Below are 25,234 nucleotides of genomic sequence, written 5' to 3'. Positions count from 1 at the left end.
GTGCTCCTCTACCCATGGATTGGGGACAGTCTCGCCGCCCTCGCCAGCCCCCGAAGCAAGACCCAAGAGAAAACCCTGATGGTCTTGCGCCTAGATTAGAGGGTAGCTCCCCTCGGGACGGGGCGCGTGCTTCACTTCACCCCTCCCGGTACCCCCTCGAAGCCCCTCCATTCCCGCCACCTCTTGGTGTTTCGGGTTGCAGAGGCTTCCGTCAAAATTGGGTGTTTTCGCTGTTCCTGCATTTTATTCAGGACGCGAAACACCCGACAACCCCTCAACAGGAAGTGTTAAAATATAATACCAATATCAGAGATCCTGGCAGCGTGGAAACTTCTGCTGGATATATTCTTTTCTGTGGGTCTTATAAGGGCGTCAGGATTTAATTCACTCGCCGCTTTTCCGTGTTTCAACGGCGTGTTCTCACCACCGTAAACCAGATTTCTTTTTTTGTAAAAACAAAAAATCAATCTCCTGGTTAAAGGGGCCATGGTATGTGTTCCCCTTCCAGAGAGAGAGTTAGGTTATTACACTAAATCCTTCCCGTTTCCCATGGAGGGTGAGGGGTGGCGTCTGGCTTAGATCTTAAAGCTGAACTACCCGTGGGTGTTCAAGTCCAAGAAGATGCCTGTCAAGACGGTTGTGTCTCAAGCCCTACAACTCGTTTGGCTGGTCACCATCGATCTTATGACGCACTTCTATACTTCATTTAGAACTTCTGCCACAACATGGAAAGTTCCTGAGGTTCACTTCCGGGGGCGAAGTCTTCCAGGGTCAGGTTCTTTCACTCAGCCTAGCCCTTTTTACCCGCACATTCACAATACATGATGTAGCGCTGGCTCCTTGCGACTCCGGGGCATCTGCATTCTGAATTATGTAGACAACTGGCTGATCCTAGCGCAGTTCCAGGAACTGGCAGTTCAGCACAGGGACATCGTCTTAGCTCATCTGTTTCTCTGGGGTTGAGGCTCAACGCCAAGAAAAGCGTCCTCTCTCCCACTCAGAACACTGTCAATCGGGGCATCGTATGGAGTTCAATTACAATGCGGGCACAACTGTCTCCCGCTAGTATTGAGTCATTCAGATCACCCTGAGCAAAATCAGGCTAGGTCAAGGTTGCACTGTTATCAGTATCAACGATTTCCAGGTCTCAGGGCGAACGCGTCCACGGTGATCCCTCTGGACCTTCTGCTCATGAGACCGTTTTTGTTGTGGCCAAAAGCCAGGGGATTTCTTCCAAGGGCCAAAACCCCTAGGCTAAATAGGGTTACGCGCCTCAGGCTTCGTTCCCTTTCTATGTCGATAGACATAGTGCAGACCCCGGTTTTCTGCCTTGGGTCCCACTCTAGGTGCGTCTTGTCGCAGGCTGCTAACGACAGACGCCTCCCTGATGGGCGGGGTAGCGGCCATAAGTGGTCGTCCAGCTTAAGGGGATAGGAGGGTCGTCAGCTCGGTTGTCACAGTAACTGTCTCGGGTTGATGGCTGTATTTCTGGCCCTGAAATACCTCCTCCTGAGGCTGCCATGTCTTGGTGCGGGTGGACAATACAGCGGTAGCCTCTTACATAAATCATCAAGGAGACCCACGTTCTTGTCAGCTGTATTTCTGACACATTGGGTTCTCCTTAGGGCCCAGGGCAAGCTCCTTTTACTCAGGTCAGTTATATCCCTGGATGCCCGTATATGGGAGCAGATTTACAGTCCAGACAGAAAATACCAATGGGGGATTTAAGAACTCCACCCTAAGGTAGTAGTTGCCCAGAGTTCGCCAGCAAGGGTTTTTGCCTCTTACTGATAGCACCGCGCTGGCCGAACAGGGCTTGGTTCTTGGAGCTAATCTCTTCCCTCGACGGCTCGCCTTGGGCGATTCCGAACAGGAAGGATCTTCTATCTCAGGCACAGGGCAATATTTCATCCCTGCCCCAAATTGTGGAATCTTTCATGTTTGGCCCCTAAGGGTACCAACTGAGGGACACAGGGCTCTCTCCTGAGGTTATCGAGACCTTTTTAAATGCCGGGCTTTTTTCACTTGGAACAAGTTTGGGTGAGATCTTAGGGCAGAAGAGGACCTCTTCGCCTCTATGAATACCGCAATGTCTCCTCTACTTCTCCCTGAAATCACCCAGCCCCCTTGGGTCTGGACGTTAAGACACATACATGACCCAGAATGCGTCTGTATGCGTTTCTTTCCCCGGTTTCTCTGCTCCCGGGAGTCTTGGCAATGTTCACCAGCAAGGGTCTTGCCTCCTATTAATGGCGCTGCGCTGGCCGAACAGGATATGTTTCTCAGAGTTAATTCCTCTCCTCGACGGCTCGCCTTGGGCGATTCCAAACAGGGAGGACCTTCTCATTCTTGGCCCGAATTGTGAAACCTTTCATGTCTGGCCCCTAAGGTTACCGAATGTGGTTCACAGGGTTTTCTCTTGAGGTTATCGAGACCATTTCAAGTGCTAGGGCTCCCTCCACTTGGAACTGTTCTGGGTAGATTTTACAGGGCAGAAGAGGACCTCTTCGCCTCTGTTGATAGCGCAATGTCTCCTCTACTTCTCCCCGAGTCGCCCAGCAACCCCATGGAGGGGCTGATCGTGGTAACGCATTCATAGCACAAATGCACCTGCATGCGTTTCCATCTACTAAAGTTCTTATTACAGAACCAGCTAACTGCCAGTTTGCTTCAGTTCTGGATTTTCTGTAGAAAGAACTGTCAGCGGGCACTTGCCTCGCCACTGCCAGGTTCTATGTGGCCACTGCGGTTTGCCACGGCTTGGTGGACGGGGTGCCCTCAAAGAGGCATCCTCATTATTGCCCGGGCCTACGAGGCGCGCGGTCAAGCTTCGCCAGTAGGTTTTAGGGCACACTCTACCATAGGGCTCTCCTCCTCTAAAACATTGACTAGAGGTCTCCCTCTGCAGCAAGTTTGTGTATATATATATATATATATATATATATTAGTGCTACTAAAAAAGTTTGTTCAGTCATGTTTGGATGCCATTATCACAGGGTGGCACTTTTTGTGATGCAGAGGATTTCAGATTTATTTTGTTATTTTTTGTAACAAATGCAACATTAATGGAGTTCTGTGAAACTTTCAAATTCTAATCTTTTAAAAGGTACCACATGTGACTAGTTCTGTATCTACAGATACAGTAGGTGTATGTCTGTAGGTACATTTGAGGAATAAACTCATCAAAGTTAGGTTTAGGGTTGTGGATTGGGTTAGGGGGTAGAGTATAAAAAAATAACATCAGTGTTAATTAGTGATAAATAATAAGCCTGAGCCACTGGGGGTAAGCACAGACACAGACGTTGTAATCCATCTTATTTTACCTGAAGATGTCATCGACATCTCATACCTGCTGGTCCGGGGGTTAACAGGAGGTCATTTGTTGTATATGGATTTGATGGCAGATATCATGTGGAAATGCAGTTCTGCAGTGACAGCATTGTTTAATATATTCCTTGTCTGGGTTTATTTTTCATATTGAGCTTTGAATTTCGACTGGTGTCGGCTGCATTTGTCCGCAGTGACATTAGAAAACATGTAATCTGATGAGAGCGGTAAGCACACAAGCGATTTATTCTTTTATCAGACTGATTCTTACAATGAAAACACCATCTGCTCTCTGATCACAGCGCTGCAGCTGTGTCAGTATTTAATAAAAGGCAGAGGCTATTTGCACTAATTGTAAAAAGCAACAAAAAGCATCTTATTTTAACTAAGTGCAAATAGCATTAGATTAGTGGCAGATACACTTACACCCCTGTTTAAATACTAACATACAGGATAGTGGCATCACTGCAGTGTTTTAGAGTCCTTCAGACACTCTACACCAACACCTATGCCTAAATCTAACCATACTTACACAAATTAACCATGGTTTTACTACAGTAACCAAAGGATCACCATGGGATTTTTCTAGTAAAATCATAGTAACCACAAAATGAAACATGGTTACTATTAACAACATGTTACTGTAGTAACACCATGGGTAGTAATCAAATCACTGCGAGGAATCACTTTTATTTATTACTATGAGTAGTATTATAGGAATATTAAGAGTAGAGACATGGGAAAAAGTATGTCAAGGGGTGGGATTCGAACTTAGATCTCCAGCATGGCACATACCGATGTTACTCCCAGAGCTACTACAGCTGCACATTGGGGTACAGTTTGTTGTAAAATCCTGTTTCCGCTTGACTATTGGTGTGCAAATAGTCACTTAGTTATCCAATATCTTAACCACTAACTGTCTAACCCATTAACCAGTTTAATGTCTCTGCCCCATTGTGCAAATTCAGATATGCCCGCCTTCATTTGATCAGCAGTTGACCTCAGATAAATCTGTGTGGCTGTCTTCAGTTTGGTCTGAGCGATCCAATTGGTTTTGGGTGAGAATAGACCAAAATATAACTTTTTTTTCACTGTACATCTTGTCATTGCAGTCTCTTGGCACGATCATGATTTCAAGCTCGTTTACACTTCCTAGTGCTTTCCACATGCACAGAACCCTAGAAGGCACTACAGGAAGTGTAATTGAGCTTAAAATCATGATCACCAAGGAGACTGCTGTCAAGATGTACAGTGAAAAAGGGTTATATTATGGACTGTTCTCACCCAAAACCAACTGGATCACTTCAGAAGACACTGGTTAAACCACTGGAGTATTATGGATTACTTTTATGTTTCCTTTATGTAATTTATGGAGCTTCAAAGTTTTGGTCACCATTCACTTGCATTGTATGGACCTACAGAGCTGAAATATTCTTCTAAAATTCTTAATTTGTGTTCTGCAGATGAAAGAAAGTCTTACACTTCTGGGATGGCATGAAGCTGAGTAAATGATGAGAGAATTTTCATTTTTGGGTGAACAATTCTTTTGACTTGTATTGGACCTGAAATATTCCTTTAAACAGGCGCGATGTGACAAGTTTCCATTGACAAATTTGTTTGTCCTCACAAACAATCAGAGCACATTTTTGTGTTTATTATAGAGCTAATTGATATGTCAGTCATAACAGTCACAGCTGGTTAGGTTTTATCACTTGTCACTGTCAAGTGTTCATTTTCACGCACTTTTGTATTTTAGTAATATTTTTTTTTTCTTTCTTGTCACTGTCACTTTTTATTTTAGTCATGCACTCATTTCCACCTCATGCCCATAAACCAATGCTCCTGCTGCTCTCCTCTGATTGGTCATGTTAGGACGAGGGCTTTTGGTTTGCTAGAGGGGCTCTGAGAACAGTGCAGCTTTCCAGGGCAAGCGTGTGTATGTGTGCATTTCTGCTTGGTTTTGCTCTCTCCTCAGATGACCTTTCCGCTCTGTGCCCCTCTTTCTTTCTCTCTCTTTCTCTCTCTCACTCACAAAACACACACACACACACACACACACACACACACACACACACACAGAACAGATGTCATCGTTATTCATTTAAAGCTTGGCACCATACTGCACTGTGAGCAGTGAAACATGTCTCCTCGTGTGTTTAAATTCAAGAAGAGGTGTCATCAGTCATTATATAACTTGAGCTGTCCACTCAGCTCGGATTGAATACTGTACAAGATATCCACCGGTAGTGGATTTTAACGATACTGATAAATAAGCGATTGAGGGTACGAGAGTCCAAAATAAATAAAATCCCAGATGCAGTTTATTGTGCAACCAAAATGCCAATATAAACAGAAAAAAATAAGATTGAGTGCATAATGCAGGACTCTTATTTTGAAATGAAAGAGACTTGGCTCCATTACGGTGATCTATATTTAATTATAAACAATCCAGAAATTCAACGGGACTCTTATTTTGAAATGGCAGAAACTTTTCTCCATTGCAGTGATCTATATTTAACTATAAACAAATCTGAAATTCACTGGGGACTCTTAATTTGAAATTAAGGACACTTGGGTCCTTTACAATTATTTATATTTCACTATAAACAAGCCCGAAATTCAATGTAGACTCATATTTTGAAATGACAAAGACTTGTCTCCGTTCCTGTGATCTAAATTTTATTATAAACAAGCACGGAATTCACCGGAGACTGTTATTTTGGAATGACAGAGACTTGACTTGGTTACTATGATCTATATTTCACTATTGCTGCCTTCAAGTGCTATCGGAATGATCCTACTTCCCACTTCTGAAGTGATAATTATGAGTACGTCACGTTCAAGTGCGTTGTTGTCGGAAAGGACAGGAAAATGCACGACGCCAGGTTCATTTATACATATTTCTTGAGGAACTTTTATTTTGACACCATAATACATATCACTCAGTTAGCTTGCTGAATGGAATTTATACAACTATTTTCACGATGTAAACATGTACAACATGCATAGAATGGTTGCTGAATATACATGAATATGACCAAAACGGCAAGGGTTAACAATTGGCTTTATTAAAAAAATAACAAAACCTGTCGTTCACTACAGAAGCTGTAGTCTCCTCCGCAATGTTGAAAGTTTAGAACTCCTCCCATCTCGGAAACTCAGGTATAAAAATAATCTCTGAGTTTCCCAGACATAATTATGACTTGAAGGGTCGTTCATGTGCAACTTCCGATTGGGAAACTCGTATTTACGATAATTCCGATAGCACACGAAGGCAGCATATAAACAAGCCCGAAATTCACCGTGGACATTTATTTTGAAATAACAGACTTATAATGCCGTTATAATGAGCTATATTCAAGTATTAACAAAATTAAGCTTTTTATAGCCTATGTATTTACCAGATGAAAGATTTAGTATGAAATGTATGTATTTCACCAGATAAGGATATACATTTTTATTCACAAGATTTGAAGTGGGAGACAAAATATATGTGCTGACATGGCATAATTCCATATTAACACATTTTTCTTTGCATGTCCTCAATTCAGTTAAGAACACTTGATTATCTAATCAAAATAAAATAACAAAAAATGCATTGAAGTGAGGATAAAAATATGGATGAATATTGTCAATGATCAAAGATTTAGATACACAATTTTATTTCACCTTTAGAGGCCGCTGTTGAAAAAAAAATTTGAATTACAATTAATCAATATTCTATACTCAATTTCAATATAATTTTTTGTTTGCTTCAGGCACAAACAAATGCAAAAACCTTGCTTGTTATCTGTATATTGTTAGGTCTTCATTTTTATTGGTTTTTAACTTCAATTAATATGAATGACAGGTTTCCGTGTAAGGTATCAGAAATGGAAATACTAAGGGAATTAGTATTCCATTTGAGTTTTGGCTGGCTACATACGCGACGCTGAGAAAGTGAAAAAGCAGACGTGGTAATTGAAATTGCTATTTAAATATGACAGGGCCAAAACTCGTAAGATATGGGAAACACAGTTGCAAACGGACTTTGCTTTTCCATTTGAAATCTGGCAGTCACTGTGCGTTCGCTTAAACGAAAATGCAAACGGTAATGCACAATTTGCAATTGCGTTTGGATTATGTCACATTTTATGCATCCACAAATTGAAAACGCAATTGCAAATACAATTTGCAATTCCTTTTGAATAATATCCGGAATATCATTCCATAGACTCATTTATGATGTTGTTTAAGATATATAAAATATATGCAGACTTGAAGTAGAAAAGGTCGTTATTTTTATTTGTATAGTGTCTTTCACAACACACATTGTTTCAAAGCAGCTTTACAGAAGATCAGGCATTAACAGATGATAAACCTGTAATATCTATAATGTCTATGAGTAATCATTGTGTAATTAGATAAAATACGATTGTGAATTCTGTTTAAAAATAAGTAATTAAATAATAATTGTATTAATAACCCCAGTGAGCAAGCTGAAAGCGACTGTGGCAAGGAACATAAAACTCCATAAGATGTTGATTAATGTAGATTAATGAAGAAAAATATGCTTAGGAGAAACCAGATGCACTGTGAGGGCCAGTTCCCCTCTGAATAACATCATGTATATAATGTAAATATTACTTATGTATAGTGCAGGTCATGGTTTAAAATGAGTCAAATAAGTAAGTTTTAAGGGACAGTGTTTAAAAATAAGATGAATGACTAATGTATTTTAAGTCCATCCTGCATTAACTGCAGAAGTTCACATTGATAGGTACATTTCCTGTAGAAAATGTGAGTGGTGCTTGCCGTGGCAAAACTAGTCACATAGCATGTTGCTAAGCACTAGTATTATGATCCTAGAATGTTGCTAGCTTGTGTTTGCATGATGCTAGCATGTAGGTAGTTTGTTTTAACACTTCACTAGGTGTTGCTAGCATGTTTTAGCATTATGCTAGCATGTTTTTAGCATGTTTTAACACTTTGCTAGGCATTATGTGAGTTGTTGTTTTTTTGGCTCCTTTGTTAGTTGGCTGATGAAGGCTTTTGTTAGCAATTACGGTCTACTCTTGTGAACTTGACTCCTCAAATAATTGCTTAGCACAGAACGAGGCACCAAGTTCCTCCTTAAGCACACAAAGTGTGTCTGGATCAACACCAGTGGGTGAATATGATTAACAATAGTATTTGAAAACTGAAGTCATACTTACAAATGTATGTTTTGCAATGTATAACAAAATATAAAACCAAATGCCAGTTATTTTACATAAACACAGAACAAAATCACTTGTAAAGCAAAACATTTAACAGCAGACATGCTCGTGTCCAAAAGTGTCCTAATACATTTTGGTTCACTGTATATTATGGTCTGGCGCTATTAGGGATATATTAGAGAGTCTTACAGAACAATTAAATCTTCATTGTCATGTGACCAGGCAGGGCCGGACGAAATGTTAAAAATAGTGTTCTGGTTTAACCAACGCACTTCTCACACACAAACTACATTGTTGCCCGCAAGATCCTATAGATTTACTCTAGGTTTTGTCCAGAAACTCGCTCTGTTGTCTGAAAATGTTGCGATCTTATCAAGCACAGCAGCTGTAGCAAGCTACAGTACCAGCCCAATGAGTTTCTTTTTTTATTGTGGAATGTGGAACAGAGCCCTGCATTGAGATCTGGAGAGTCTGATAAATGTGTGGATGCCACACCTAAACGTAATATGAATGACACTTCCTTGTTCCAGGTTTATTGTTCTCATTACAATTCAAGTGTAGAATAAATCAATCAAATTTACCTCCTGAGACCCGCGTGCAACTGCTGTGCACATTTTTCATTTCATTTTTGATTATTAACTAGTAGCCCCTGATAAACATGCAATTAATAAAGAAATAAAATTAAAGAGGAAATACTTTTCCTAAAAATGTATGTCCTCATATGGGGACAGTTTGAAATGTTATATAGTAGCAAGCTATAGAAAATATTTTTTTTTATTTAAATGTTTTTATCAAATAGTTTATTATGTGTCCAGGAGTGTTGGTTACTCATGTTTTTGTGATGTTATAAACATTACAGCTGATTTTCTATGAAGCTGAATTAATAATTCTGATTAAAAGTAATGACCAGCATCATCCAATCACTGTCAACCATGTTAAAATAAAATGATACTTTATAAATGGTGAATCTATGTACTGATGATCATTGTCCCATGTTTTTCAAAAATGTTGAGTGGTCCAAACATCATCTGCAATCTGAAACTGAACTTTTGATCAGATTTTAGGAGTTAATACACTTAACTGCATAGAGAACAATAGGATGCACCCTTGCTCTCTTGTTCCCTATTTAGTGAATGACTTAACCTCCAGTGTGCTGTCTGTCTGCACTAGTCTCAGAACAGTTAGAAATGCATCTTATTTTCATCTTAACCCATATAAAGCCTCTGAAAGCCAAATGTTCAGCTTTTGGATGAACCCATTTAGTGTCAATGTGAAAATGCTCAGTAAATATAGGATCTCGAAGAACAAAAAAGAGCTATAGTCCACTTCTGTGTTCAATGAGTTTAACAGCATGCTGTTTCACGATAATCGTTCACATTTTTAAAATGACATATTGTGTGAAACTAGAGACTCTTTTTAATCTTTTGACTCAAACGGGTTCCAACGTAAAAACTGAATTAGGTTTCTGACCGGATGTAGATTTGTTGGCATTTCTCCCAAAGACAAACTCAGCTGAGATCAGGGCCATGTTGTGTTGTCACATGACTTGATGCATCAAAAGTTAAACCTTGTACAGACAACAAAGAGTCTTCTGAACTGAAATCAGTCAGTTTAAATTAAATTAAATTGTGCATAGCTACTAGCAAAGACAAAACACAATGTCCACACAGGAGGACGTGGGGTTGCACTAGGATAAAGTTGGTGGGAGATGGAGTTGACATGACCAAAAGAAAAAAATGAGAACCACTGCTATCAATGATATATATATAACATTTTGGCTTAACACATTCCTTGTTTTTAGGGCCTCGAGATTCTGTGATTGTTGCATACTTGTGTTTTCATTTGGTACTATACTCCATGTTTTATTTGTTCAATGTTTATGTTCTATCATATATTTGGAATACAACTATGTGCATGTCTGTTTTAAGGATAAAGTAAGGATTTAATGGATCAAGAGTGCTCTGATCAGCTAATCAAAGTCCATATGAGCATATACAGGACAGTACATTGGTGGCTCAAGGAAGGGGGTGTGTGGATTTGATTGAGGTCTGGTTAAATTTGAATCTGATTTGTTTCTGTGTGTCTGTGCAGCACAGGCTCATTATCACTGTCCTGTGAGGTTTATATCAGCGTTTGAACTCAGTCGAGGCCAAGTGATTTATTTATTTCTCTCAGTATTCATTCGGCTCATTGGCATCTGTGTGTGGACGCTGAGACTGATAGAGTGGCAGGAGATACTCTGATATATGTGGATGTTTGTGAAGCCATACTGAAGAACATGTTAAAAACACAGTAAACAGTTTATAACAACCACCTGATCAGACTTGGATCAGAGCTCAGTAGAGTACTGAGATTATGGAGATGGAATTAATTCATATTAACATACAAATGGAAAGAGATTCATAAATAAATGTCAGGAGTTTCACAAAAATAAAGTGAATTCATAAATAAATAAAATTATATTTGCAAATATATTTTTTAACTCACAAACACAACTCTGTCCAGCATTCATTTGCGAATCATACACATTTATTTGTGGACCACTTCCTGTGCATTTGCGGATCGCATTTGTCGATTTTGAAACAAATCTAGCGTCAAGACGTGCACACAAATCTACAAAAAGTTGGACTCCACCCATTGTCTACTCAATCCAATCAGATAACGGCCACATTACTCGTACCAATCGTACAAGTTATATCTTCAACCAATCACGCTTCATTTCAATATCAGGGCGGGACCAGAGTCACAGCGCTCTCATGAGCATGGAATCATGCAAGCACAGACAGATAAACTCTTTTAAAGAAACAGATGTCATCAGAGTAATTCTGTGATTAAAGGTTTGTATAATTTTCTCTCAGTTATAAACATGTGTGGCGTCTTATTAAATGACAACAGCTGAAAATGTGTAGAGTGTCCTGATCATTAGCTTTAAAGCTAACCTGGCTAACTGTATGAGTCTGCTATTTTAGTTTTAAAGTTTCTTTACTGAAATGTGTCATCAAAACCTTTACACTTAATGTTACATGGCAGATCCAAACAGACACACTACTAGACACTACAAAAGATCCGTAGTACAGATAGTGTCTTTATAAAACATGAATCATATTAGATGATCTTAGGAGCACAAACCATCAATGAATACCCTATATTACACAGTGTACAAGATCTGCTATGCCAATCATTTGGTTTCACGTTATGTTCATTTATTTAATAAAAGCTGCTTGATTCCATGCTCATGAGAGCACTGTGACTCTGGTCCCACACTGATAGTAAAAACAAAGTGTGATTGGTTGAAGATAGCAGGTGCTACGATTGGTCCAAGTAATGTGGCCATTATTTGATTGGCTTAAGTAAACGATGGGTGGAGTCCACCTATTTGTAGAATTGTGTGCACGTATTGAATCTAGATTTGTTTCAAAATCAACAAATGCGTGTAGCATTCAACAAATACACAGGATGCGATCGACAAATAAATGTGTGTGATTCACAAATGATGCTGGACAGAGTTGTGTTTGTGAGTTAAAAAATGTATTTGTAAATATAATTTTATTTATTTGTGAATTCACTTTATTTTTGTGAAACTCCTGACATTTATTTGTGGATTTCATTCAATTTATTTGTGAACCAACTTTCTATTTGTGAATCTCTTCTAATTTGTATGTTAATATGAAACAATTCTATCTCCATATGAGATGGACCCAGATAAACTTATATCCATTGATTCAAAGGTAACAGACTTGTTTAGAGAAAGCTAACTCTTTCCATGTTAGCTTGTAAAAAGTTGAACCTGTGTTTCAAAGGCAGTCTTATCTCATGGAAATTGTGGCAAGAGTTTTGCAAAATGATTAATTAAACACATCACAGCAGTTCCGGGCTGAAATGTCCACTGTGAGGTGCTAAAAGTGACTTAAATGTTCTCCAAAACGGATTAGATTTTTAAGGTTAAAGCAATAGTTCACCCTAAAAATAGTTCTACTCTCTCCAATAGCTGCTGTGTGGTGAGTGTACTGGTGCACTATGGCTGCCGTCACATCTTCCAGGTGGATGCTACACTCAAAGTGCTTTACACAGTGAACAGGTAGTGTCAGAAAATGCTCTTTAAATGTAACCGTTCATGCATTCATTCAGATGTTTGTTTCTTTCTTCTGCTGAACACATTTTAAGGTTTTTAGAAGAATATTTCAGCACTGTTGGTCATCACAATGCAAGTGAATGTGACCAGAAACTCTGACGGTCCAAGATTACTATAATAGTAATCCATATGACTCTTGTGTCTTGGATATGATAGGTGGGTGGGAAACAGATCAATATTTAAGTCCTTTTTTACTATAAATCTCCACTTTCAACCAACACTCCAATGGGCGTTCACAAGAGGACAGAGTTCTTCTTCTGTTTTTCTGCGATTCGCATTCTTTGTGCATATCGCCACATGCTGGGCAGGGAGGAGAAAGATACACAATTTAAGGATTAAGGAAAGGAAAAGAGTACATAAATTATATTTGCACAACAGCCCATTTTGTGGTGCTATGACTCTTTAGGCTCACGTGTCTACCCGCTTGCTCTTCAGGACTCGTACCCCGGTCTACGTACCGCAAGTTACCATGCAATTTGATCACACTCACAGTGGTTATGTAATACACGTTTAAATGGAGCTTTAAGCATTATAGTAAAAGTGTTTAGATGTCATATGATAGCATTGTGTGGAACAGGGTGAAAAGTAAGTGTTTATGAACTGACAATCTGCCGTTTTACTCGCGTGATTTGTGTGAAAGTGAGCAAAAGTTAGTTGTTGTAGCGCCTCAAGTTTTTATTTCATCATTTTCTGACTTTTCTGCCATTGAAATGCAAGTGTATGTAACGGACTGAGTTGTACAATATCCCTGATCCATAGCATATTTGATTTTGTCTCAATATAGTCAACATTTTCAGTTAGAAACAGCTTTATGTAGTCATGTGAGTCTGATAAAACATTTGTTCTATTGAATAATTTGCAGAGTTGGGGAATGTACCTTTAAAAGTGTACTTGGGTTATTGATATTTCTGGATGAGTGTGGGCGAGAGAGAGAGAGCGAGAGAGAGCACTTTGAAAGAGTGTGCGCTGCCGCTCTCAGCCAGAATATATCACACTTAAGGACATAAACATGTGAAAACTGATGTGCAGTATCAAATACACAGAATGTATGATAGTACTAACTGTAGAGAGCACATCATTATGAAGATAAAGCCAAATACTGACATTTAGAGGCAATTTTGAAATCCTGGCCAGACAGGTCTGAAAATGAGGATGCATGGTCACCCTATGTTACATTATTTCTTTCCTTGTTTGTTTGTCATTGCATCACAAATGCCATGGACCCAGCTGGACTCGGGGAAAAAAAAGGCTCAAGTCCGAGTAGGGGGTCCGAGTCCATGACAAGTCCATTCAATTTAACTCGTGAGTCCAAGTACGAACTCGAGTATTGTGACATCTTGATATTGTGACTTATGGTTTTTGCAGCCTAGACCATTTTAGTGTAGAAATAGAGTAATAAATACAAAGAACATCAGTTTAAATACAGGACGGTTCCAGCCCCTTCAGTGTTTGAACGAACCCCTGATAAAGAACAAATATGTTTGTCTAACATTTGACTGGTAGTGTATATGTACACAGACATAAAGTCACCCACACCCAAAGCAGAGAGCTGCAAGACCTTTTAAACAAATCACAGTTTTCAAATTACAGATGCACTGATCTGTAGTATTTGCAGTGTTTATAATAGAAGGAATGTTCTCTAGTCTTTAATTAAAGTCTTTTTACATTGTGTTAAATTAGAAGGTACATAAAAGACTGACCTAAATACACATGCAAACTAACCTTTCGTACGGCACGCAGCTGTAGGCGGTGTGCACACCGAACACATTTTCAATGTTCTTGGAGGAAGGTGTTGTCTCGCTGAATGCAAAGCAGATGCATTCATACAAAATGTTGATAATGGACCGTCTTCGTGGTAACTTTGAGTACAAAGTATGACTACAAATACCATAGTTAAACTGTGTTGACTATTTCAGGTGTGAGATTCATTAAGATAATCGCCGGCCAGGCGGAGGAAGACGAAACGCAAATCAGCATCAGTCAGTGGGAGGTCCCTAATTACTTGACCATTGGGACTCCAAAAACTAAAAAAGTACATCAGGCTTGCTTGAATAAATAGTTCTGTCATCATGGCGGGCTCTTATGTTCTCGTCAAGTGACCAGTGAGCTTGTTTTACTGAAGAATTGACAAGATGTCAAGCTGATCTGAATGTTTTTATCTGTGATTGCACTCAGCTGCATATCACAAATGCTGATTCTAATTCATAGTGATTCTATCAGCAAGCATTTTTCCTGCCTTTTTTCCTACACTAGCAAAACGGTCTGTTTTTGTTGAAATAAATCCTTTACTCACTGAAATCTGCATGTGGACATATGGACATATGTGTTCTATGGCAATTCTTGAGGGCATAATTACACAATAATGCACTTTCACAAGGTCAAAATCGAGTTGTTTGGAGTGTGCTAGTGTAGCACCGGCTTAAGATGCACAAGAGTATCAAAAAAGAACACAAGCCAAAAATGAGCATTGCGGCCATGTATTCTACAGCGCCCAGTTTTAGTCGTCATTTGAAAGGCAGTAAGAAACTCTCCTCTCAGATCTGCTCATATCGATGAGTAATATTGCCTTGATTCCTGAACATGCACAACGGACTGTCTTATTGAAAGCAAAACAACATTACAATATTGAATAGTTCCAAATAGAGACTCGTTGATACATAAAAACTTCTTACATTTAGCTAATAATCCAATTTTGAGTCAGACAGCAAGAGAAAGCATTGTTCCCTTTCAAAAATATCATCATTTTGTGTGCTATGTTAAAGCGAGTGTCCATTAAAATGGCAAAATGGCTCTTTTGATAAATCTCGCCAGGTTTCAATAACTTGAATGGTTATCTATGAGATGCTTTTATAGAAAGAAAAAAGGTGAAGATGGCGATAAACTTGGCAAGCAGTAAAATGGTGAACAGTAGCAGGACCTATCGTATGTACTTTCCCTTTACTAAAATCTTGACATAGATAAAAAAGAAATCCAGGGACACATTATGCATCAACTTACAGGTGAAACTCGAAAAATTAGAATATCGTGCAAAGGTTCATTAATTTCAGTAATTCAACTTAAAAGGTGAAACTAATATATTATATAGACTCATTACAAGCAAAGTAAGATATTTCAAGCCTTTATTTGATATAATTTTTATGATTATGGCTTACAGCTTATGAAAACCCCAAATTCAGAATCTCAGAAAATTAGAATATTGTGAAAAGGTTCAGTATTGTAGGCTCAAAGTGTCACACTCTAATCAGCTAAACACCTGCAAAGGGTTCCTGAGCCTTTAAATGGTCTCTCAGTCTGGTTCAGTTGAATTCACAATCATGGGGAAGACTGCTGACCTGACAGTTGTGCAGAAAACCATCATTGACACCCTCCACAAGGAGGGAAAGCCTCAAAAGGTAATTGCAAAAGAAGTTGGATGTTCTCAAAGTGCTGTATCAAAGCACATTAATAGAAAGTTAAGTGGAAGGGAAAAGTGTGGAAGAAAAAGGTGCACAAGCAGCAGGGATGACCGTAGCCTGGAGAGGATTGTCAGGAAAAGGCCATTCAAATGTGTGGGGAGCTTCACAAGGAGTGGACTGAGGCTGGAGTTACTGCATCAAGAGCCACCACACACAGACGGGTCCTGGACATGAGCTTCAAATGTCAAACGTCTTACCTGGGCTAAAGAAAAAAAGAACTGGTCTGTTGCTCAGTGGTCCAAAGTCCTCTTTTCTGATGAGAGCAAATTTTGCATCTCATTTGGAAACCAAGGTCACAGAGTCTGGAGGAAGAATGGAGAGGCACACAATCCAAGATGCTTGAAGTCCAGTGTGAAGTTTCCACAGTCTGTGTTGGTTTGGGGAGCCATGTCATCGGCTGGTGTTGGTCCACTGTGCTTTATTAAGTCCAGAGTCAACGCAGCCGTCTACCGGACATTTTAGAGCACTTCATGCTTCCTTCAGCAGACAAGCTTTATGGAGATGATGACTTCATTTTCCAGCAGGACTTGGCACCTACCCACACTGCCAAAAGTACCAAAACCTGGTTCAATGACCATGGTATTACTGTGCTTGATTGGCCAGCAAACTCGCTTGACCTGAACCCCATAGAGAATCTATGGGGCATTGCCAAGAGAAAGATGAGAGACATGAGACCAAACAATGCAGAAGAGCTGAAGGCCGCTATTGAAGCATCTTGGTCTTCCATAACACCTCAGCAGTGCCACAGGCTGATAGCATCCATGCCACACCGCATTGAGGCAGTAATTAATGCAAAAGGGGCCCAAACCAAGTACTGAGTACATATGCATGATTATACTTTTCATAGGGCCGACATTTCTGTATTTAAAATCCTTTTTTTTTATTGATTTCATGTAATATTCTAATTTTCTGAGATTCTGAATTTGGGGTTTTCATAAGCTGTAAGCCATAATCATCAAAATTATATCAAATAAAGGCTTGAAATATCTTACTTTGCTTGTAATGAGTCTATATAATATATTAGTTTCACCTTTTAAGTTGAATTACTGAAATTAATGAATTATTGCACGATATTCTAATTTTTCGAGTTTCACCTGTATTTGCCTTGCTTTAATAAAGACAGTTATATTTTTCTTCTGCAATGTGTAAGCATGACTCTCTGTGTGTTTTTCTCAGCCTCGAGTGTTGCGATCACCTCGGAGACGACTCAGATATCACACAGAGCAAGGTAAAGTCACTTTCAGTATGAGCTGTAGACAGTTGGACCGGAGCTACAAGTTCAGATTTTACTGCATTAGTTATGTTAAGTTTGTGAACTAGTGTCAGCCCTGTTTCACTGTCTCTCTCTGTTATCATTTTGTCATTCCTTTCTTCTGTTGGTGTGTCAGATATCAGCGAGACTGCGGATGCCACAAGAATGAAGTTTAATGCCTAAGATACAGCAGTATGTCAGGTAAAGTCTTTTTCAATCTGTCCTATAAAAAAACACTAGCTCTGTTCCAAAACTTAGTGAGCTGCCTTGCTGTTTAATGTCTACATAGGAAGCTCCCTTCTAAAGTCAAGGGTAAGCCTCCATTAAAAAAAGAAAACCAAAGCAAACTTTTGGCTTTTAGGCAGAATCCTAACTGAAATGGAAACTCATAAGTGACTAATTTGGAAATCTCTACACAGTCAACAATTAAACACAAATGGTGCTGGTTGAGCAAGCCTATTTTTGCCGTGTGGCTCACGCTGAGCTCAGCGGCTCTGGGTGCAGTACAACACTAAAATAATCAGGAGAATATTGAAAATTATTCAAACTGAACCTATAGTACACTAAATTGTGTCTGCATGCATGCAAAATTAATAAACTGTTAACTTAATAAAGAAAAGAATGAATAAACTGTTCGACACAAACTCCGCTCATGCTATGCTCACTGAGGGTGTGTGAACCTGCCCTAATTCTATAGCCTAACAAGGAAACGAGAAAAATGCATAGAAAGCACATATTAGATTAAATAATCAATTTGTAGTAAGATTAATTATTTTTTGATTACACTTTTTGTATTTTTGGTGTAAATGGTGGATTAGCTCTGATCCAGAACCTAGTGAGCTGCCTTGCTGTCCACTTTCTACATTGGCAGCTTCCTTTTCAGGCAGCATCCTAACTTAAATAGAACCTCAAAAGTAACCGATTTGGAATGCCCTGCAAAGACAGCAACTCTGCACGCCACACAAATAGCACTGTGCATGTGAAACGTTCAAGAGACTTGACTCACAAGTTTGGCATTAGCATGTTGCTAAGCTAATTATGTCATACTCAACGCAAATGTAAACAAAATGCATACAACAAACACATTTTCGATAAAATAGTCGATTTGTAATTAGATTGAACAATTTTTGTTATTTACCACACTTTTGCTATTTAGCTCTGATCCAAAGCCTAGTGAGCTGCCTTGTTGTCGACTTTCTACATAGGCAGCCTCCCTTTAAGGTAGCATCCTAACTTAAATGGAACCTCAAAAGTAACTCATTTGGAATGCCTTAAAGCAACTCAGCACGCCACACAAATAGCATTCTGTATCAGAAATGTTCGAGACTCGACTCACAAGATTGATGTTAGCATGTTGCTAAACTAATTATGTGATACTCCAATAAGCAAATATAAGCAAAAATGCACACAACTTACAATTATTGGATAAAATAGGCTCTGATCCAAAACCTAATAAGCTGCCTTATTGTCTACTTTTTAAAGCTTCCTTTTTAAGGCAGCATCCTAACCAACACACTCTCACAGCGAAATCGTCAGGATTTGTACGACTTTTCTAAATTCGGCTAATTCAGATGACATTGTGCGACTGCACTCATACGAATTTCACTACAGCCGATGACATCACTGGACATTGTTTCCAACTAATAACTGACAATTACTTGCTTCTGTCACACACAACAGCTTCATGTTTACAGACTCTACTGATTGGTTAAGTTTAGATAAGGGGTTTGGGTAAGGGCATAATATTAATAAGTATGTGCTCAACGCCTCGTGCACGGAACTCACACTTCCGCATTAGACATCTGGGAATTTGCACATGAAGAAGTCGTACGAGTTAATGCGAACAACATTGTGTGATACCATACGAAATAGCCAACTCGTAAATCATGTATGACTTTTCATGAGATCGGGTTGATCCTAACTTAAATGGAATTTGATAAGTGATCTGATTTGAAGTACTCTACCAAGGCAGCAGCTCCATACAGATAGCACTTCACTTGAGAAATGTTCAAGATACTTCCCTCACAAGTTTGACGTTAGCATGTTGCTAAGCTAACAACGCGATATTGATACTTTTCATTATTGAATGAAATATATGTATATTTATAGCTGGCATTTCATTATTTTTTCTACTTGTCGCAATGTAATCTGGGATTGCCTTCTCCTTAAGGGATACATACATCTTAGAAGGCAGCATTATTATGCTGCCTTAATTTTGGAACACTCCTACAGCGTGGCTATGATGCCTTAAAATGCTAGGAAGGCAGGTAGGTGTCGAGGTAGGCAGCTCACTAGATTTTGGAACAGAGATATTACCAGTAATGTATCAACATAGTTGACCTCTGTTTTAGTTATGGGTATGGTATGAATTTGTCAAATAAATTAAATCACATTGTGCCTGGTTTGGGCTCAATGAATCATTAAGTGGAATCAGAATCAGAACCAGAATCATTAAATTACTTTTGATTCCCATCTCTAGCACATACACACACAAAGTGGCAAACTGTAGCATAGTAACCACTGCATGCTGCTATTTTCATCCTACATTGTAGCCTGTTATTGTGACATCACAATGATAGTTCTGACCATATGATCTGTCTTACTTTTAGTTCTGCTAGTATGTTCTGCCCTTTTCAAATTCTCTCTCTCTCTCTCTCTCTCTCTCTCTATAAATTTCATGTTAATAAGTGTCATGTGCCTCTCCCATTTATTTTAGAGCAAGCAGACAAATGCACCCCCAGCTGGAAAGATGAGTCTATGCAAAATGGTACAGTAGCAATAAACAGACATTTATTCTTCTAAATCTCTCTCTTTCACTTGTGGAGTGCTCTTATAGTGACTATTTGATCAGGGAATGAAGATCACAGTGTCACATGTGGAAAGAGTGTTATGCCCAATGCAATGCAATACAATGCAATGGCTGTGGTCAGAATAATCAGATTTTGTTTGTTGTGGGTTGATCATTTGTATTATTCACCCATATGAATTAGACATTTTTGGCCATCCATCACAAGTCTTGATTAAGTTTGAAATACAGACACTTAAAATGTCTGATTAGCTTTGCAGTAGATTGAATAATAGGGCTGTCGATTTAACACAGCTGTTCACACAGGACATGTCCTTGCATTGAAAACAACTAGACAGAGCGCAGTGGGGGATCTCAAGACACATTTTTCAAAATTGACGAGACCTCTTAAAATTGCGCTGTTCCTGGTGGTTGGTTGGATCACTTTTCATTCTTTGTTGAATATCTGTAGTGAAATGTTAGGATAGCCCAAATAGGTGCAAATAAGTGCTTAAGTCCTTTGGGTAAAATAAAAAAAAATAGACGAATTCAGTGTAACTTCTGCATAATCAACCCTAACACGGGTTGGTTGAATCACTGTTAATACATTTAGTGGAAGACTTTTGCTTATTTTACACCAAACTAACATCACTCAACACAAATTATAATAAATTATTAATATATAAATTATGCTGTATGATTAATCCTACCTATTTTAACCTGAATAACTAGTAGTAAGGCTTTTTTGCCAGTTTTTATTATATCACCTACATAGTCAGGACTGGGGTAATTGTTAAATATTCTAACCAAGATTATATATATATATATATATATATATATATATTAGGGATGCACCGGTCTGATACCTTGATCGGAATCGGCTCTGATACTGAAACTTTTAGACGGGTCGGGTATCGGTCCGACGAGCCCAATCCAAATCTGATACTGTGTTAGTCATGTTCATTACTGTCAAGCTCCAAAAGTGACATAAAAGAACCATTAAACACCATTAAAGCAGTTCATATGACTTGTGTATTTTATTCAAAGCTACTTAAAGACGTGCGATAGCTCTGTGAATCACAAAAGGCTGTTTAATAAGTAAATATATATAATCAGTGAATGACGCTGCTCTGTTTACACACACACTCGCGGCTGATTTTAGCCTTCACGCGCTACTCAAGAACATCTCCGATGTAGATGCTCAATAGTGGGTTCACTTATAATATACATTTATAACGGCACCGGAGCTGCATTTTATCAGAATTTGAATAAGAAGCGAATTAAACTACTGTGAACTTGCCTACAAACTCATACAGGACTTCCTGGAGAGTTCAGAATGTCAAAATAAAAGCGTGAGATTTAAATTAAATTACTGTTGTATTTGTTTACAATTTATAACAATATTTAAGTTGAATGGGTTTCAAAATATAACTGTGAATGAAAAGTGGCCTGATGTCTTAAGAATGAACAAAAAGTGATCCGAATCCTTTAAAGTCCAGATGGAAGTTGAACAAATTTTGCTAAATAAAAAAAAGGTTTCTTTTCTACTAATGACTTATACTGGAATTACTGTTAATGTTGCTGCTACATTATCCAGTATACTAGTTAATAATAAAGTGTTTCTTAATAAGATATTCATTTATATTGAAATAATGTGTAGTTAGAGGTTTGTGTTTCTTTACATATTAAAGAGTACACACAATTAGTTCCACACAATAATGGAAAGAAAAAAAATGACACTAATATCGGATCGGTATCGGCCGATACTGAGAGTTACGATATCGGAATTGGATCGGAAGAGAAGAAGTGATATCGGCGCATCCCTAATATATATATATATATATATTTATCCATATTCTAACCAACCTACACTCTTTTTTGAATGATGTCATCCAGACACATTATAATTTATCACTGGTTTCCAAATCTTATACCAAATACAGCTGGCACCCATCTCTGTTAACTAACATTTACATACTTTATTTATATTTGACAAATTCCACTTTTTTATAATTTTTGCATGTTTGATGGAGGGGTGAACTTATGCTTTGACAAAAGTTGTCCTCACCTTGACAGGTTTTAATCTTTTAACATCTTGGTAGATTCAACAAGTGTGAATCAAGAAGGCAAACATTCAGATGTCACAATTTTGAGACGGCACCCAAATATGACGCAGTAATGAACCCTGATCCAACCAACCCTGGTCTTCCTATAGGTCTCCATTTGCAAAGTTGAGACGCTGAAAAACAGTAAGAATGCGACAACAGGCAAAGACATCTTATGCATATGTATATAACAAGCAAAAATATTGTGCTAATAAATATTCTTAAATAGAAGGATTGAGTAATGGATTGTAAAATAGATTGCGGTGATAGGCTTCTGTTTACTGGTATAGAAAATATACAATATATTGACTTTATACGTCTATTCAATGCTTTTGTCTGCCATATGTCTTCATTTGAGGGGTTTTTACAGCAAATAGTCATGTATGTGATATGTTTGATTAATTAATCAGCATTTAATATAATTACTTCAACTAAGAAGTTTAATCTAATGACAGCCCCAACAAATTTCAGAGCAAGTTTAAGTGTAGCAAAGTAACCTCAGGTAGAGTTCAGTACATTACTATGAACTCTAACGTTTGACAGCCACAAAGTGTCCAAATGCCTTTTGTCTTCATTATACAAATCATATCAATTGTTATCTAACAAACATATTTTGTAAAATGTTTTGTTTGAAAAGTGTGCAGGTGATTTGATATTTTGTTATCTAATGCAATTACATTCATAAGTTTTAAGTGTTTCTAAAGTGTCAAAATAAGTTTTGGGCCCACTGTACTGTATGCACTATATACATTCACACAAATGATTTGATGTGATTGTCATAAGCATAAAGATCTGGCAGCTTGGGTCTTGGTGTAAGGTGTTGGTACAGAAATGTGTTTCTTTCCCAAATGAGTGGGAGGGAGTTTCAGTGTTGTTGCTTTTTTTGTGTATGTGTCTGTGATCATCTGTTCTCTATCATTTTATAAGAAATGACAAAGAGTTGAGAGCACAGCCTCATATAAATATCTGCAAAAATGTACAGAGCCAAAGCAGTGAAACATGTCAAGGCTGGTTTGTTGTGCAGTTGTACTTTCAGATACAGTTATGGCACATCAAATCAAATCACTGAGCAAGATACTCAGAATGAAGCTGGAAATCCTTTATTACTGAACACCTATTTGACCTTGAGCTAATGATTACTAACTTTTGCAGTGTACCTCTAGGGGGCAGTGAAAGATTACTGCAGCCCTGCTGTCATTCTACTACAGTTAAATCCATGATAATTGGGGAGGAACAGGGCTGGGTTTGCATGCTACTGTACTATTCTATTCTATTCCTGCAGTTTGTATACCGTGCCCAAAATGTCTGTACGCATGGAACACCTGGTTGACCTATGACATGTAGTAAAATGAGCAATATACAATTAGAGCACACTTCACACTAGTACACACTCAGAATACTGTATCTAACAGTGCAATGCACTCGACTTGATCTTCTATTTCCTGTGTCATGCATAAACAAAACTAAATTAAACCTCAATCTGCACTTTTTTTGTACACACAATTGGGTTGTAAAATAACTGTTTATTTGTCAGATGATACCATAATTGGACGCCCCTCACTGTGAAAGTGCTGATTTAAGACCTCATTCATTCATCACATAGAGAAGCAGGGTTTCCATCTGGGACACAAATGCATACAATGTGTATTGTATATAGAAAACTAGTAGCCCTGTTGTGGTCCTGGCTCCTGATAGCTTCAGATGCTCAGCAAATGTTCCCCAAAGGAGTTTAGTCTGCTTCAAGTGTAGCACTTCAGTTGGGTTAGGGTCAGAATCCCTTAACCCAGTGGTTCTCAACTGGTTTTGCTTGACCCAGATTTTACATTGGACATCTAGTTGCAACCCACCATATAAAAAAATTACAACCTGTATGAATTTTCTTTTATCTCGCATAGTTTCATTCATGGTTTTCAAGTATAAGGGCATGTGTGAAGTGCCATTATTTTTGTGGTTGTTACCAATAACAATAGATACAGGAAGATTTCTCTCCCCCCTTTTCAAAGTTGATGAGTTTATTTATTTAAATGAGCCTATTATATTTATTAGCCAGTTTATTTAATAATTTAAAACATCATTTTTCATAAAACTTTGTTCATAACTTGCCTATAAGCCTTGGAGGTCCTGGAGGACTTCAAATGCATTTATGTACTTGCCCTTACATTTACAGTGCAATGCCATATAAGCACGGGTAATATCAGATGACTTATTATTAACATGGTTGGGTCAATGTAGCTAGTCTTTCAAACAATAATGCTAATAATAACTACAATAAATTATAGAATTTATGAAAAACATATAGTAGCCCAATCACATTTAGAAACTTTAAATACAAATGCCACTGTTGTAATATAAATATAATAGATACAAATGGTATAATAGATTCTACCTAAAAGATTATTTAATACGAAACTATACAAATAAAAAAAAAATCATTTAAATTGTCATTAAAATAAAACACCATACAACATTTCTAAACTTTTCGACTTCATTTTGTTACATCTGTAAAATCGTGAAACAGTTTTGTAAGGGTTGTCATTAAAAAAAAATGTTTAACCACTCCACAGATTTAATATTAGCAAACTATAGTTTTGGCAAGTTGTTTAGGACATCTACTTTGTGCATGACATGAGTAATTTTTCCAACAATTGTTTACAGACAGATTGTTTCACTTTTAATTGACTATCACAATTCCAGTGGGACAGAAGTTTACATAAACCTGTTAACTGTGCCTTTAAAGCAGCTTGGAAAATTCCAGAAAATTATGTCAAGCCTTTAGCCAATTAGCTTCTGATTGGCTAATTGGAGTCAATTTGATGTATACCTATGGATGTATTTTAAGGCCTACATACAAACTCAGTGCCTCTTTGCTTGACATCATGGGGAAATCAAAAGAAATCAGACAAGACCTCAGAAAAAACATTGTGGACCTCCACAAGTCTGGTTCATCTTTGGGAGCAATTTATAAACACTTGAAGGTACA

General features: G+C 38.1%; 1 protein-coding gene across 5 annotated transcripts in view; it reads left to right on the top strand.

The window, feature by feature from the left end:
- thrb (thyroid hormone receptor beta) overlaps positions 1-25,234 on the top strand; it is a 158,656-nt gene that overhangs the window by 101,610 nt on the left and 31,812 nt on the right. For 3 of the 5 annotated variants that reach the window (XM_052135354.1, XM_052135350.1, XM_052135352.1), the window contains 3 exons: positions 17,289-17,340; positions 17,501-17,565; positions 20,081-20,131. In XM_052135354.1, coding sequence (XP_051991314.1) covers positions 17,559-17,565; positions 20,081-20,131 — 58 coding nt within the window. In that variant the 5' untranslated portion in view covers positions 17,289-17,340; positions 17,501-17,558. Of the gene's footprint in view, positions 1-12,513; positions 12,604-16,775; positions 16,924-17,288; positions 17,341-17,500; positions 17,566-20,080; positions 20,132-25,234 lie in introns of those variants that run through there. The other 2 variants (XM_052135351.1, XM_052135353.1) reach the window with 2 other exon arrangements.

Source organism: Xyrauchen texanus, chromosome 10, assembly GCF_025860055.1.
Source record: "Xyrauchen texanus isolate HMW12.3.18 chromosome 10, RBS_HiC_50CHRs, whole genome shotgun sequence".
Taxonomy (NCBI): domain Eukaryota; kingdom Metazoa; phylum Chordata; class Actinopteri; order Cypriniformes; family Catostomidae; genus Xyrauchen; species Xyrauchen texanus.
Note: the sequence above shows the minus strand (reverse complement) of the source record. Positions and strands in the feature narration are given on the sequence as shown.